This window comes from Nanorana parkeri, unplaced genomic scaffold (assembly GCF_000935625.1).
Source record: "Nanorana parkeri isolate BGI_ZX_2015 unplaced genomic scaffold, ASM93562v1 scaffold928, whole genome shotgun sequence".
NCBI classification, from domain to species: Eukaryota; Metazoa; Chordata; class Amphibia; order Anura; family Dicroglossidae; genus Nanorana; species Nanorana parkeri.
In genome coordinates this window covers 813-17662 of record NW_017307196.1, presented here as the reverse complement: position 1 = coordinate 17662, position 16850 = coordinate 813, and the positions used below count along the sequence as shown (strand labels likewise).

The 16850-nt window shown below is 45.4% G+C and overlaps 1 protein-coding gene across 1 annotated transcript in view; it reads left to right on the top strand.

The window, feature by feature from the left end:
• The window catches only part of LOC108795060 (histone-lysine N-methyltransferase setd3), a 28831-nt gene extending 12234 nt beyond the window's left edge, over positions 1 to 16597 (top strand). Inside the window, exons 7-9 of the mRNA XM_018566241.1 lie at positions 12803 to 12861; positions 14736 to 14850; positions 16493 to 16597. Of these exons, the coding sequence (XP_018421743.1) occupies positions 12803 to 12861; positions 14736 to 14850; positions 16493 to 16597 (279 nt within the window). The remainder of the gene's footprint in view (positions 1 to 12802; positions 12862 to 14735; positions 14851 to 16492) is intronic.
• The last annotated feature ends 253 nt before the right edge of the window (positions 16598 to 16850 follow it).

Genomic DNA, 16850 nt, shown 5'->3' with positions numbered 1-16850 from the left:
TAGAAGTTGGGGCACTTTTAGTCAGGAATGGGACCCCCTACATGAGAGCCTTTGGAGTGCTGGTGACTTACTGTTTTGTATGACTGAATTGTTTTGTATGACTGAATTCAGTAGTAGTCACTTCGTCCTGTATGCTAACAGAGGTGGGAAAGTCTTCTTTCATCTGTTTATGCAGCCAGCCAGAAAGAATGCAGGCAGTACACCCAGTAAGCCAAGTTTACTTTGCAAACTGAGCGTCACGTAGATGCCTAGTAAGAAATGTTGATCAGTAAAATATATTTTCTCAAAATAACCAAAAATTGTATACATTATCTTGCATCATCCAGAAAAGCATGCTTTGGGGCTGCAACACAGTAGCAGAAGTATAGCAAAAGTTCAGTAGGTGCTCAGAGGTCTTCATACAGGAGTAAACAATGAAAGTGTAGGTTTTATTATATACACACAAATATATTACAGGTATTTAGATAGTGCCATCAACACAGAACTTTACTTACCATTCATTCACATCAGTCCCTGCTCTCACAGAGCTTACAGTCTAAGGTCCCGATCTCCTATGCATACATGAACACATACACGGGTTAATTTAGGCAGGAGGCTGTTAACCTACCAGCATGTCTTTGGAGTGTGGGAGGAAGCCGGAGTACCGGGAGGAAACTCAAACAAGCACAGGGAGAGCATGCAAACTCCCTGCAGGCAGTGCCCTGGGCAAACCTGGACCTGCAAGACAGAAGTACTAACCACTGAGTATTTTATACACACGCACACTGTACGCTTCATAGTTTAAGCATAGAGCAGCCAGTTCTGACAACTGTCAAAAATATGGCCGCAGAGGTTCTGCTTCTCCCAAATCCCATTTATTTCTATAGCCCCCGTTTACACCGCAGCGTAGAAAAACGCCTGTCGCTGGAAAAAGTACACGAGCCTCTTTTTTGGCAGATCACAGAGCGTTTTGTCCCCATAGACTCAATTGGAAGCGTGCGGCACAATTCTTTTTGCACATTTGCCCATTTACATCAATGTGTCACAATCTGCTCACAAAAACGCGCCTAGAGATGAGCAAAAACGCCATCCCCTAGGTGCGAATGCAGCCTAAAGCTTAGTGTGTGCATAGGACAGCCCTGTGCGTTATGTGATCATTACCTTACCGCAGCGGGGACTGGCAGACCCCAGAGGAAACCTATCAATCTATGAGTAGATGACATGCATATCCTTCTATGGGCTCTGGGACCACGTTGGAGAGGGCAACCTTTAGATCCTGTGGCGAACGGAACGTTTGATGGGAATTAAGGGGCTGCCGATAAGCAACCCACAGGTAGTGGAAATGTCTTGACCGGAGACGGGCTTTAATACAAGCCAAGCTCCAACGGTAAGTAAAAGCCATTTGTATTGCTGCTGTATATTGAAGGTGTTTGCATGCATTTTAGGTTTAAATGTGAAGTTTAATCTGCTTTGCCTACCTGAATTCACCCCCCCCCCACACCTCTGAGTACTGATACGCGCGGAAATGCTCCAGATACTTATCCCGATACCGGTATCGGGAAGCCGGCCAGCGAGTCATTACAGCATGGAGCTGTAAAGCCCCCAGAAGATGGGGGCGGGTAATGACTTGCCTCCACGGCTTCCTGATTGGCCGGGAAGCTGGCTCCATGCTCCCTTGTCATCTGGTAACGAAGGAGCTTGGAGACGGCTTCCTGGCTAATCAGGAAGCCGGGTGGTGAGTCATTACACGCTGCCCGGCTTTCTAAATTGGACTTCCGGTATCGGCGAGTAGCGGGGGAAAAAAAATATCAGTACTTGATACGGAAAAAACTGTATCTGTGCATCCCTACTTATTTTGGTCCCAGTAATGTCATCGCAGACGGATCGTGGCTGGTGGGAGGGCTGTACATAGATTTGTGAAAACAGCAGACTGCCTTGGGTAATGGCCGCATGTGAACCTGAGCCTCCGTGATTGAAAGAACTGAAATCCAATGAATAAGAGGGGCGGGCCAGTCAGGCTGGGGAGGAATGAACTAGATAATGCTGGATGTCCTGTCTGACTTGCTGCAGCTTGTAATGCACATTGTGAGAAGCTGACAGTGTGCAGTAAAATCGGAGGCAGCCATTTCAGTCCAGGAAAGGAGCCGGTACAACTGTGCAGACTAAAGGGAAGGCCGGGGTTCAGCTTTATGCATTTCACACAGAAAACTTTCCTCCGTATCCTTTTCTCTTTGAAAATTACTCCACGAGTCCCTGGACGGGGAACAAGATTTTACCTAATGACAATCCGCAGAATGGAGCTTAATCGTCCCATCGGCCCTCGTGCCTTCCAAACATTAGTAATGTCTCCGCACGTCAACCGCTTTCATGTACGCACAACAAGGGAATAACATAATCAGCCCCGTTCATTCATCATCTCCCACTTCCCGGGCCAGATAGCGTATAGAACGATAAGATTCCTCTTTTGTCTTATCAAGTTGTTATACACGTGGACAGTCTGATCACTTCCCCAGGCACCAGCTTCATAGTCTGTACACCGGCCTTCCAAAACCTTATTTGCATCTACAACTTGGGGGAAAATTAAAGAGAACCAGTCATGATTGGGCCTCAGCTAGATCTCACTATTTAAGCTCCAATCATCATAAGTATGTGAAGCTGAGCTTCAGGCAAACACACACACACACACACACACACACACACACACACACACACACACACACACACACACACAGCAATTGTTTATTGCAGCAGTTATAGTATTAAACCTTCAAACTTTTTTCAATAATGACTTCAGACTAAACAAATATACATCACCCAGCAAAGCATTTCTTTAGCCATGCACTTACAGACATTGAGGGGAATTTATCAAAACTGGAGCAGTTGCCCATGGCAACCAATCAGCTTCTCTCTTCAGTTTGTTCAATTAAGATTTGAAAATGAAAGAGAGAAGCTGATTGGTTGCCGTGCACAGCTGCTCCAGTTTTTGTCTGCTCCAGTATTGATAAATTTGCCCCATTATGTTTCCAAACGGCTCCAACTCTCTCCGCTCAGATTTCCTGAACTTCCTGTCCAGTACAAGCTCACAGGGGACAGAGCAGTCTCCAGCAACTGTCCATCTACTAACTGGGAGGCGCGTGGGGAGGGGAGCGGCTTGACTTGCTGAGTTTGTAGAGACACCCACAACTTCCTAGCACGCACAAGGGTGGCTCCATAGGACGCTGCAAGGTAAATGAGACGCCCTAAAACAGGATATCCAGGACAGCGCTCTGGGTCCAGCTGGTTCTGGAGGAAACTAAAATGTTTAAACACCAAGGAGCAGCATCCAGTGTAAGTGATTTCAGTCAGCTGAATTTCGGTTAACTGATCGCTTAGATCTAGGAGCAGAAACACTCACCTGATCCTCGGTCCTGCAGCAGTGACTGCTCCTCTCTACCTCTCTCTGGCTGTGGCATGACCCTTGGCAGCCTCACATCTAATAGTATTAGACATGATGATGTCATGGCTCCTTAGACTTCTGGAGCCCGGGGGAGAAGAGGCTGCTGGGACTGGTCCAACAGCCAGAATGGACAGAAACCAGAGAGTATTTCTTCATTTTTAGCCCCCAATGAGAAACGAGCAGTTAACCCTTACAGGGTAGGGGCAGCCCCACTGCAAGGGCTATCTTTTATTCTGCCCGGAGTTCTTCTTTACATTAAACATTACGGTAATGATGGCAAATGCGTTTCCTGAGGAAAGTCGCCCTTCAGATATTTCTGTTGGTGGGATGCAGACGGGGAGCGTTTCTGCATCACATTTCGGATCTTCCCACAGTTCCGTCTCCTTGTTCGAATCTTGTAAACAGGCCCATTTAATATTCTGATTAAGTCGCGACGGGGGAGCGGAGCCCTTATGTGGCGGAGAAAGACTGTTTACCAAATTACTTCTCAGCACTGTGGAGGTGCTCTCATTTAATAAAAATGGATTTATCATCTCGTAAAGCCTTCAGCTGCTCCCCCCCTCCCCCTTCCAGTTTTTAGATGTTACTTAGCTAGGCTGGAAAAAAGCGAATAATAGAGGAACGTAAATCAAATCCACATTGACCTCGTCGACACTGGGGAGGCGGCGGGAGACGAAGTGTTAAAGCTCATCCCTGGGATCTCAAATCCCATGAGGCATTGCAACATTCTCACAGCCACAGACATGACTCTCTAAGAGAGATGCATCATGGGATTTGTAGTTTCGCCACAGCTGGAGGGCCGGAGGTTTGAGACCCCTGGTCTAAAGGATTACTTTGGGAGGGGAATGCCCGGTGGCACTAATGTAAATGTAATGTAATGAATGGGATTTCTTGTGTTGAGAGTTTTGTCGCACTTCGCTGTAAACGTCAAACTGCCCAGGTGTGAACAGGGACTATGAGTAAGCCACATTGGCGAGACGAGCAAGAGGTTTCTGCTGGTTCTGGGGAGCCTGTCTGTGATGTATACACGAATTGGGATTATATGAAAGATTGGACTTGCTTGCTGTCACCTTTTGGAGCGCGGCTATTGCGTGGACTTCATAATGAAATGAGGTGTTATTAAAAAAAAGTCATTACGAGGGGAGGAAGGATGAACCAGGGAAGGCGAAATCTAAACAGAATAAACATCCGCTTTAAACAAAGTTGTTCAACTCATTTGACATTTTTGGCAATTTCAGCCATCAGCAGGAATTCAAACATGATTAATAGCGATTGCCTGAAATCAAACAATCGACCATCCACCTGAATGTCGTCTTCCACACAGGACAATAAAATAACAGCCTCAGTGCAGCTCATTGGAAAAGAATTGATTGAAAGCAAGAAAAACTAGGACAACTTTTTGAAAGCAGTCAGCATTTTTCTGCTGGGTTTGATCAATTTCAGTCCCATCTCTCTGCAACCAACCCAAACCCCCATTTTATGTTCTTGGCTGCTTTGCGATTTTGACAAAACATCACATCATTCATGCATACATAACATACATACATACATACATACATACATAGGCTATACATACATAGGCTTGATCGATCAGTTTGATGGGTGTGTATGGCCAGCTTTAGTCAGCTGTGTAGGAATGCAGTCACGGTTAAGAGACAAAGTGTACTAGGGCTTAGGCTATACTGCTGTTGATGTATTAAAAAATGAGGGTTCCTGGTACCTTGGTTTACCGGACTGTGTATGGGATGGCTTAAAGTGATTTCTGGTGCCTGCAAATGTCAAATGTTACCACTAGAGGGCAGTAAAGTGTCACACATCTGAATGCTGCTTTATTCCCTTTCAGGGTGTTTTTTTTTTTTGGTAATTTCTTCCTGCTACATGGACATATGTGCTATTTTAATTAAACCCCCAACCAAAAAAAAAATTACGTTAAAAAAAAATTGGTGAATTCACCGTGTTCGATCATTGTGCTGATTGGACAGCCAGTATATACTGGAATGGGTCCCGTGTGTCTTATACACAGCCATTTGATTACTGATGATTCACCAATGTCCTGAATTATTACCTAAAGTACCCAGACATAGAAAATCTTTATCTTCAAGTGTAGTTCTGCTGATTTGTGATGTTGTCATTGTGCACGTTTACACAGCAGATACATCTGAATACATTCGATACATCATGGGATTCACAGATAAGCCGTACGAATGGCTTGATATAAGATGAGTTTAGAAGAAAGATATTCGGAGAACAATACAGGGGACGCCATTGCTAAATTCCTTCTAATGGCAGAAGTACGTTTGTCTCTGGCTTCAGTGCTTTCTGAGTCGCTGACTTTGAACAAGCATATAGTTTTTTAAGTAGACTTCTGATCTGTACACTTGTTCGAGCCAATGGTTAAAAAGTATGGAAACCATTTCATCAACCAGACCATTTAAAAAAATGTAGTACACGTATTTTATATAGCGGCGACAATTTAGGCAGCGCTTTACATAGTGCACATTCACATCAGTCCCTGCCCTCAAGGAGCTTACAATCTCGCCCTCATTCACACTAGAAACGACCGGCACGTACAGCTCTGAGCTGTGTGCACAGCTCTATCGGGCAGCTCCCGGGAAGGAGAGGTGCTGCATGTGATTAGTACGCAGCCCCCGTCCTTCTCTATGGGAGTACGCGGCCGTACGCCACCCTACGCTCACCTGCCCTGCACGTCCGTGCAGGTGTCCGTACGCTGACAGGATGGATCCTGTCTGCGTCCGAGCCAGGAAACATGCACCCGTACGGACCTGCACTTGGGGTGAGCGTAGGGGGGCGTACGGCCCAGTAGTCCCATAGAGAAGGACAGGGGTCCCCTTTTAGGAGCGCAATAGACCGCTTTTGTTTGCCTGAAGAAGGGACCACATGGTTCCCGAAACGTCGCTTAGCCATGTGACACTACCATGGTCAATAAAGAAGATTGTCACTTAAATGGGAACATGAATGAGAAGTAGGTTCTAATTCTTCTCCACTCGCCCTGGTTTTTATGTCCAGGCCTGGATGTTGAGCAGTGGAAAGTCCTGCCTAAGTGCAGACACCACATACTTGATATCACTCTGAAACCAGTTTTGTACCAGGACCCTTACTTAAGTTCCCCTACTTATGGCTTAGTCTCTGCCATCTAGTAGGAATGCCCCAGTGGGCCTCTCTGATGGACGGGGAATTGGCTGTTGGTTGGGTCTAGCCCAATGGGCTTTAAGGTATCTATAGACAAGCGCTTCTGATTTTCTATGGAGAGTAATCAGACTGCCGATTTGATCTTTCCCCCGCACATCCTGTTGGCAATGTGTGTAGGATGATCTCTTCCTAGCGTAGGAAACGCATAGCACTGACTTATCTGTAAAGGATTCTTGGCAGAGAGATGCGTGAGATGCCATTGCTGACCTTTATTCTGGAAATAGTTCCCTGGCTGTCTCTGGCTCCAGTATTTTCTGAGACTGACCAGGTAAAACACATGCACCCAGGGAGACCAGAGCTTCTCTTCCACATACTTTTCTTGCCTGGTGACTCGGAACGTTTTGAGGCCTGTGCTTGAGCATGACAGGCCTCTAGCATTTTCAGATGGAGGTTGGCAGCCCTAGGCAATGGCTTCTTTTCTTAATAGGTTTCCTTTTAAAGACAAAGAGCCGATAATTTGTCATCCTGCCTACCATCCCAGTGGTTTTAGTGTCCGGGATCTGTTTTTGTGCCCGTATTGGTTCAAATGGTTCATATGACAATTGAGGCTCATGTCTGGGTGTTTGACGTATCCCCTAGCTATGCTGTTGAATGACCACTACATGGAAAAACATTGTGTTCTCGTAACTGTATAGTAACACCTAATAATTATGGCATTAAGTATATGAATACCTTTTTTTTTTTTATTTTGCATGTTTTTTTATGTCGGCTGCACGCTGTTGTGCTTTACCTTAACCCCTAAGTCACTACTGCTTCCTGTAGTGATGTAATGGCCATCGGGAGGGCAACCAAATCATCCGGAACGCATCGCATTTGAAGAGGCCATATGAAAAAGTTCCTTTAAAAAGCTGGAATTGGGCTTTGTTGTTTTACTTAAAGTCCATTTAAAGTGGAACTATACTCTCCTTCCCTCCAGCAATGTGTTGTACATGTGCTCCCTCGCCAGCACCAAAATCTTCCCCTGGTCGTCTTCCGGGTTTAGAATCTTTGGCAATCTTCATTGGCCGTGCTGGGATGATGTAACTTTTTTGCAATAATAAGCCTGCCAAGTTGCCATTTTTAGAAATGTTTACAGCCGGATTTCTCTGCAAACCGGGGGCGCCGGTATTGCTTTTTTCAGTATATCTATATCTATCTATATCTATATATAATGCATTTCTTTCAGGTCTGGAAAGCATTGCAACGGTGATCACGGAAGTATCAGGAGAGAAGGGGAAAGACGGCTGGATGGGATTAAAGACAGCTCTACCGCATCTACCTAGAGCGAGGACGGCTGGACGCTGTATGAGGGGATTTAATGTATTTTGAAGTCCAGCCACCCTTCCCCATCTCTCCTAACTGAAACTCCGTATCTCAGTATGGAGCTCTGCCTGGGAGAGAATGTGCAGAAGCCTGAGCTCTACAGCCCTGATCCGAGTGATCATTGTTGCAATGCTCTCCAGGCGAGTGATCATCGTTGCAATGCTCTCCAGGCGAGTGATCATCGTTGCAATTCTTTCCAGGCTTAATTGCAAAAATGAAAGAAATGCATTAAAAAAAAAAAATTATATAATTTAATTTGCACGTCTTTAATTTTTGCAAAAGGTGAACTTGGCCTTTAAAGTTGCACTTTAAGACTACCCTGTACACAGGATGACAACGCTGCTGTACAGTTTTACTGCAGAACATACAGAGTTGTCACCCTGTTAAGTAAGTGATGAAATAATGGCTCTACTGGCAGGATCAACAGGTAATAAAAGTATTCTATTGGGGGATATAACAAAAAAAAAAGTCTTTGTTAATTCTATTGAGAGACTGCATTGTATATGCCCTTTTTTAATTCTGCCCATAGTTCCGCTTCAAACGCCTGTGTGTAAAATCCCTCACAAGCTGGCAGGCATGACGGGCCCGGGAACCCTTTTAACGAGGTGGTGATGAAAGGGTTACGCGAGGAGGGGGTGGGAGAAGAAGCCACGGAAATTTCCCACCCAATTGGCAGTCGTGCAGTGTATAATTTTCCTCAAATTGCTCGCTGAGCCTCGGCTTTTGTTTCATAATTGATTTATAGTTTGAGCCACTTTTACCTCATCCCCTACTGTCCTGCACGCAGTGCCAGCGAGTACATTACAGTGAGCAATGATAAATTACCTCGCACTTGAGATGCTAATGCATCAGAAGTAAAACTGGGGACAACACGGGGGCTTCATTAGCAGTGGTAGGAGGCCTCCCCGCGTATTCACATTTTCTCTCAGCCGTGCCCAAGTGTTTGATTACATTTTGCAGCATAACAAGAACGCAGCCGCATCCTTTGAAGCTCCCGATATCCTTTTGTTGGCCCGACAAGGGTAGGCAAGAAAATGTACTTGGAAAGTCTCAGAATAGATTTTCTTTTATTTCCATAATTGAATTTTTACTTCTGTGCTGGTATGGGCCAGGGTTTTGAAAGGACATCCGCTATGGATGCGTGGACGCTGCCATTGTTGACCTCCCCGCTTCTGAAAACGCTGGATCTCCGGCGTCATGCTGGCCCAGTGCTTTCAGTACTTTGAGACATTGATGGGGAGCGGGTATGTAGATTAGGAGGTCTGACTGTACAGTGATATGTCTGATCATTTTCAGAGGGTCAGTAATAGCAGGTTCTATGGTCTTGACAGTATGGGATTCTTTCCCGGCCTTGTTCACGTGAGCTTCAGCTTGTGAGGTGTGTACATTCACTTCCTTAAAGCTGTGTTCCAGCTTAGGGATTGGTGCCCACCCCCCCTAACTAACTAACTCCGCCAGAACCTGTCCTGGATGCCCATAACTATACCCCTAATACTTAACTAAATCTGGGGTCACATGACACATTGGGTCCCACATCTTCTATATGGCAGAGTGGGAAATGTGAACACTTCCTGGGTGACGTGAACACTATTGGCTGTACAGCAATGGAGTCCTCTGCAGAAGACCGCAGTGGTGTGATGACGTCACTACAAGGGGACTGGTGAACGGCGGGCACAGACTGCAGCGCTGGATCACCAGTCTCCACTGCCAGAAGAGGACCTGGCGAGGGACCTGTCCTGGTGGATGCAGGTAAGCAATAAAAGGTTTTTTTAAAGCAATGTGAAAAGGGGATGGGTGAGGGATTTCTGCATTTACCCAGAAATCATTGTATTCAGTGTCAGGGACCTTCATAGGTCTGAGGTGTTAGCAGGCTTTCCACAGGTTGGTAGTAGTGCTTAGGAATCCAGTTACAAACCTAATGGTATGGCCTTACTGTTGATACTACTGCTTAAAAATAGAAAAAAAGATGGTACACAGTTATGTGCTTTACAAATGTGCCATTTTCTCTGCTTGCTTCTGGACTCAGAAGCAAGCAAATCTCTTTTCAGTTGAATGTATGGGATTGGAAAGAATGGAATGTCGGTCACGTGACCAGGATTTCCTCTTTGCAGCATGTGTCCTGCTTTGCCTTACTCTTAATTCAAAGATCAGATCTTGCCAAGATCTCCAGTTGCCTGGAGCTGTTCACCTTCAAAATTTATTTTCAATGATCCCAAGGAAATGGATTATATATGGGCTTTAAAATAGTATCAAACGCTCAAACTTTTCTTTTCAATAATAAATCCAAATCAAACCAATATACATTGCCCAGCAACGTATTACTTTACATTTTTGGCCAAGCATTTATAGCGATCATGTTTCCTACCAGCTGACTCTGACTATCTCAGCTACACTTCCCTGAACTTCCTGTCCAGTACAAGCTCACAAGGGAGAGCACAATCGCTATCGGTGTCCATCTACTAGCTTGGAGAAGGGTGGAGGGAGGAAGGGAGAGCAGGGGAGATTCTTGCCTTGCTGTGCTTGTCTGTTTGTAGATGCACACAACTTGCTAACACACACAAGAGTGGCTCCATACTATAGGACCCTACAAGGGAAAGGAGCCATCCTAACATGGACCAGTGCTCAGGGGACCAGCTGATTCTGCAGGAAGCTAAAACTTTTGAACCTCAAGGAGCAGCATCCATTGCAAGTGATTTGATCAGCATTTGAAATGGCTTAAAAACCTTTTGACTTTAATATCACTTTAGGTCTGTCTATCGTACCAGTGAATTTCTCACACAATTAAATTTAAGATGAATGAAAAATAACATTTAAATACACTGATCACAGATGGCCGGTTACAGAAAATAGCAGTCCCTGGACTCATCCCCAGCATGGGCTCTGACATGTAGTCCTCTCGCCCTGCAAGCCAGTGTTTTCAATGGTGATCCCATCAAAGAGGCCCCATCCATCAGTACAATCTGAGCTGGTGAAACACTACAAACATTGACGGCTTAACAGTCACTCGGTGTACTATGAGTTCCAGATTGAGACCCAAGCATCAGCTCTACTCCAGAAGCCTGATTTAACACTGCACTAGTGGTCATCTACTGTTGATTCTGCTTCTCTGTAAGGCAGTTTCTTGGTCAAGTCTTTGATTGTGGTGCAGTGTATGATCATCACCAATTCATTGTTCCTATGTGCTGGGCGTAACTAATAATCACAGGGCCCTATAGCAAAATATTCTATGGGGCCCTGTGATTTCTAGGAACGCCCACCTGATATCCCAAACAACCCACCTGAGAGGGACCCTGCAGAGCCCACCATCGACTGTCTATGGTGGGCTCTGCAGGATCTCAGGTGGGCTGGTCAAACCCTCTTACCTGTCAGCCCCGATCTGCTCTCCACCTCCTCTGTCGCTGGGCCCCGCCTCCGATGCCGGGCCCAGCCTCCTCCTCCACAGCTGCTGGCTGTCACTGACTCGGCAGCAGCTGTGAAGAGGAAAGCGCCGCTGCACAAATCACTGACATGTTGTCCGTGATCTGAACAGTGGCGTGTTCCTTCTCATAGCCGCAAGTGCCAGCCAGCAGCCTAAGATGCCATAGTGGCCCGCACAGCATCAGGGGGATGTCCTGGCTGAGCCTCCCTGTGCTCCGGGCCCCAGAGCGGCCGCCTGGGTCGCTATGGTGATTTGTTCCGCCACTTCCTAAGTGCTACACTCCATTGATCCCTATAAGTAGCGACCGTCCAGCCGGAATTCTCTCCACTTCCTGTTGTCCACATCTGTAGCATCCTGGCTCAGTCATATAAATCTATTGTTGATTCGGAGAATGGAAGAAAATTTTAACTTTGGGGAACTAGAATAGGTCTTCCTTCAGGCCCCATTCACACCAGGGCGGAAGCGCTTCAGCGCCGTTTCCACACAATTTTTGAATGGGCGTCTTTGGGCCCTTTTTAATTGCGTTTCAGCGCTGAAAAGCAATAAAAAATGCCCCAAAACACGCTGATTAGCACATATCCATTAAAAACTATGTGGGAAATGTGGTGATCTGGGCGAAAATAGCTCAGGGAGCATTTTGGGCGACAGGCGGTTCGGATTGCGTGGAACCGCGCGCTTGCATGAACGGTCTCCATAGGAATGTATGGGATTGTTTATGTCGCCGGTTCAGCATGGACCAATCTGTGCGACTGACCCGCCCTGGTGTGAACGGGGCCTTAGATGTTTTTATACATTTTGGCCTTTTTGTGTAAGTATTTTTATAGTATTCACAATGGCTGCCATCACCACACAGGAACAAGCTGCGCTCTAATTGGTACAGCTAGCCTGCCCCTCCCTTACTTGTACACATCAAAACCGCCAAACATTTCGTCTTCCAACAAAAAAATGGCTGCTAATTTTCTAACCCATGGAATAAAGCGACAAAGGATTTCGGAACGATCCCTTTAATACGTCGATGCCTGCCACAGTGTGAAATTGAAAATAAAAATTTCTGAGGGAAACGGGAGAGAAAGAGAGAGGGGAGGAAAAAAAAAACCCCTCTTTGAAACATTTGTTTAGAGAGCGTAAGCTGAAATGCCTAATTAATTCTTGCTTCCTGGCTGACATGTATAAATGATGGCCGCTTGCCTGTCCGCAGCGTCCACCTTTATATCGTTAAAGTTGCGCTGCCTGCGAGTTGCCGTCTCAGAATCCGGAGACGCAGATTAATGGAAGCTGCTGGGCACAACAAATTAAGTTGACGTTGATGTATGAGAACATAATAGCATGATGATCCCTGCGTTACATCGCTGGGCACCTCCCGCTTCATTTGGCTCTTGTTAGGATCGGTTAGGAAGGAAAGTGATGAAATTTTGCACGGTGCGTTCTGATGGTTTTCTTCTCTTTCTTGCCCTCAGACTCATCCTAATGCCAGCAAGCTGCCCCTAAAGGATGCGTTCACGTTCGATGACTACAGGTTGGTTATTTTTTCTTCTTCTGTCGCTTTGTAGAAGCACAACGAGAGGAAGGTTCGCTTTCATTTATCGACTTAAGATGTTCTAATGAGCTGCACGGTCCTAGGCGTTTGTTTAAAGGTGAACACCAGGCCGGTAAAAGAACCCCCCCCAAGTGCTATGGTTACCTTAACCCCTTGCTCCTGACTCTCAGCGGCCCTTTTAGAGGTTTTTACCGATGGGAGTCGGAGGCTTTACAAGACATTTTGAGGATAAGTCACCAGCACTCAGCAGTACAACATGCAAATAAAGTTTGCTTTATTGCAAATTAGGTCGCATAGGTCAAGAAGCCAATGTTTCAGGGTCACGCGAGGTCCTTCCTCAAGGCGACTCGGTGAGTCAGAGGCAGGCTTCCTGATCATGTGATCGCTGTTGTTGGCTTTCACAGTGGTTACATGATCGGGAGCCTGCTCCATGAGCTGCTGATCATGAACGACCATGACAGCTTGGTCACTGTGCTGGGTGCGTTCTAGTAAGTGGGTTCTTCACACAGAACTTAGTAAATTCAGGTGCAGCTAGTGTAAGTACCAGAATTTCACTTGGTACTAGCTTTTTGTAATCACCTTGCACAGCAGCGTTCATACTGGGAGAGGAAGGGTAAGCACTAGCAGGCTGTTGGGAGGAGAGAGCAGTGTGAACAGAGGAATGAGCTTATGAATCTGCTGCTTGTTTCTTTACTGTCATAAGCTTGGGAAGGGGGGATTGGGGGGCGTTGGTGGCTGGCTGGCGGTGACCAAATTGTATTGTTTAACTGCTGTATAGAAAAGTCAATCACCAACCTGGCTCTTCTTTCATCTGCTCCCATATATGTTTCAACTCTGTACTTGGTGTGTCAATTGGAGTTCAGCTTTACAGGGTAACGGAAGTACATTTATCCTATAAAATGTATCGAGTCATCAACTTGTTAATTATACTTATACCTTGTCCCCACCCCTCCAAGTTCTTTACTGTGTAGCTGTCTTCACTGAAAGTCTTCCGGCTGGGCTCTGCTTCTATCTCGCGACCTCCACTCATTCCTGACATTTGCCCCAGTGTTGGATGGCCATGCTATGAAAAGAAAGAGAAGCAGAGCCCATCCGGGAGTCTTCCATTTAGGAACAGAGCAAGGAAGAGATGGGATGGGTACTGTAAGTTTTTAGAGCTTGGGGAAAGGGGGGGGGGCTAATACATTTTTTAGTATAATTGTACATTTATCTTTTAAAGCAGACCTGTTATAGGAGATCTGGTGGGAGGGGAGCTTCTGCCGCTGATCTCCCTTTGAAAATGCCACTTAGCTAGCTGTTACTCTAATCCAATGGCTTCAACACTGACATGAAACAAGAGTCAGCAGTCCTTTTCTGCTCACTTTTTCCTTTGTCCAGTGGTTCAAAGTTTGGAATCTAGAGGGTCCCCTTGACAGCCAAGTAGCGAGCATTTTCAGAAGAATTTTCTATCTTGGGAGAAAATACAATAGCCATTTACCAGGAGCAAATCTACCCGACTGATTTACTCCCTGAGGTCAGAGTGGGGAGGTCTGAAAGAGATGGGGGGGGTACATAAAGACACATACTGCAAATATTGTCATAGATTGTCCATATTTAGACTGTAGAGAGACTTTAGTGGGTGGAGTTGAGAATCACTGGCTTGTAGATCCCCAAGGTTCATTAATGCAGAAGGTTAATGCCCCAAAGTAATGACAGAAAATGGGTTTTATTGGGAAAATTCTACAAAGATATTGTATGACTCTATCTTTGTCTATACTTACTTTTTATGTTTTATTGGCCTGTACCTCTATTTTTTTATATGACCTTTGACTGCACTAGCAGACATTTGTCAAATTTTATTTCTCTGGCTGCAGATGGGCCGTGTCCTCCGTCATGACACGTCAGAATCAGATCCCCACAGAGGATGGTTCACGGGTGACTCTGGCATTAATTCCGCTCTGGGACATGTGCAACCACACCAATGGCCTGGTAAGTGATGTTCTCTGCTCTGTGTTAGTCAGCACTTTATATGTATATGTGTATATGTGTATATGTGTGTGTGTGTGTGTGTGTGTGTGTGTGTGTGTGTGTGTATATATAATATATTCATAGGGCATACATCTTTTAATTCTGTAGATCTCCTGCTTTCAGAAAATACATGAATTGGGGGGCATGGGGTGGTAATTAGTGAATTTTCAAGATAACAATTTTATCTAGCATGTAAAAAATACATAATCCACAGTGAACATCTCTCAGATTCCCAAACGCACTGTGATTGCGTCCCAGGTGCATGCATACAAGCACACCATCACCTCCTAACGACTTCATCCAAAAGTAGCAGCACTCCAAGGTTCTTTACCAAAAAAGTATTTTTTTATGGAGCAAATACACACTGTAAGGCATGTACCCTCAACATCTGATGCGTTTCACCCTTCCAGCTTACTCGTAGATCTCTATAGCGGCTGATCATACATGAGGAGGAAATTTTATAGTGTTTATTTGCTTCATGAGTAAAGACTTTTCTTTTTGGTAAAGACCCCTGGAATGCGGCTTTTTTGGGATGTATTTGAAAAATAGAACCATTATTAATACTTTCTCGCAAGAAATACCCGTCACTTTTTTTGTATTGGGGAGTTTGTTACTTCGCCTTACAATGCAGTGCTCAGGCCTGAACATCCAGTCGCAAGGCCCAAACACTGTTAGGTGACTTCAGGAACCCTGTGAAAGCTCTGATAGCATCCAACTCAGAGCTCACCCAAGTTGGGGCTGCAGAGTAGTGTGCAAGAAGGTAAGTATAAATGAAGACGGAGCCCTTAAAGAGACTCTGTCACTTTGCCCTAAGCCAGGGGTGGGCAAGCTCTGGCCCTACAGGTGTGGTGACACTATAAATCCAACCATGCATCTGTCTCTGGGAGTCGTGAGTGTGAGAAGTTTGCAATGTCTCATGGGATTTGTAGTTCCACAACAGCTGGGGAGCCGGAGTTTGCTAACCCCTGCCCGAAGTGAAAGGTTTACAGTGGAACACTATGTTGATATACTTGCACTTTTTCATTAGCCAAAAGCTATCAGAGTGGAGCTACTTAGTGAAGCTTATGTGGAGTCTTGAATTGTCATGCAGAGCCCCTCCACTTCTCATAAGTACTGTTCCTTTTACAGCCAGGTTGTGGCCGGTCTAGAACATGGCATTTCTTCTGTTGCCGAAAAGTCCCATCGCCAGGAAGTAACACCACAGAATAATTTCTGCTATGGCAGGACAGGTCTTTCCCTGGTGACAGGTCCCCTTTATTTCCAAAATCTCTTTATTGCACTTTGCTCGATCTGGTGAAAATAAACTCCATCTTGAGCCCATCCTCCCCGTACCATTGGCACCTTCAGCAGAACGGCTGCAGCAAGCAGGTGTTAAATGAGAACCCAGTTTTGCTTCTCTTCATACGGCGTGTTTGTGATCCCCAGTAGGTTTCATAAAATATTCAGCTCCAAACCTGTCACGTCAGGTGGAACAGAGTCGCCCGTTGAATGATTTTCATTAATGTTTCATGCCGTCTAAAGAGACAATCTCCCTGCAGGTAAAATAGTATCTAATGAGTTGAAATCTTTATTCATTACTTTTTTCCCCCCCCTTCTTGCTTAGATAACTACCGGTTATAATTTAGAGGATGACCGATGCGAGTGCGTGGCGTTGCAGGAGTTTAAAGCCGGGGAACAGGTAAGATGTGGCAGAGAGGACCATTTGTGAATTAAGAGCCATATTGTGAGTTTGTAGCCGGAGGGCGATTGAGAGATGTCTACAGAGAGCCTGAATAATTACTATTGCGACTTCTTATAGGGCCTGAGAATATTCACATACATCTGTTTATAAATAACCTGATCGAAAATTCCCCTTTATGTGTAAGCGGGAAGAATCTGTCCATGTTATGTGATTTTAGGAAGCCAATTATTCTTAAAAGGCAAAACTAACCGCCTCACCAAAACGTTTTTGTACATTTAAA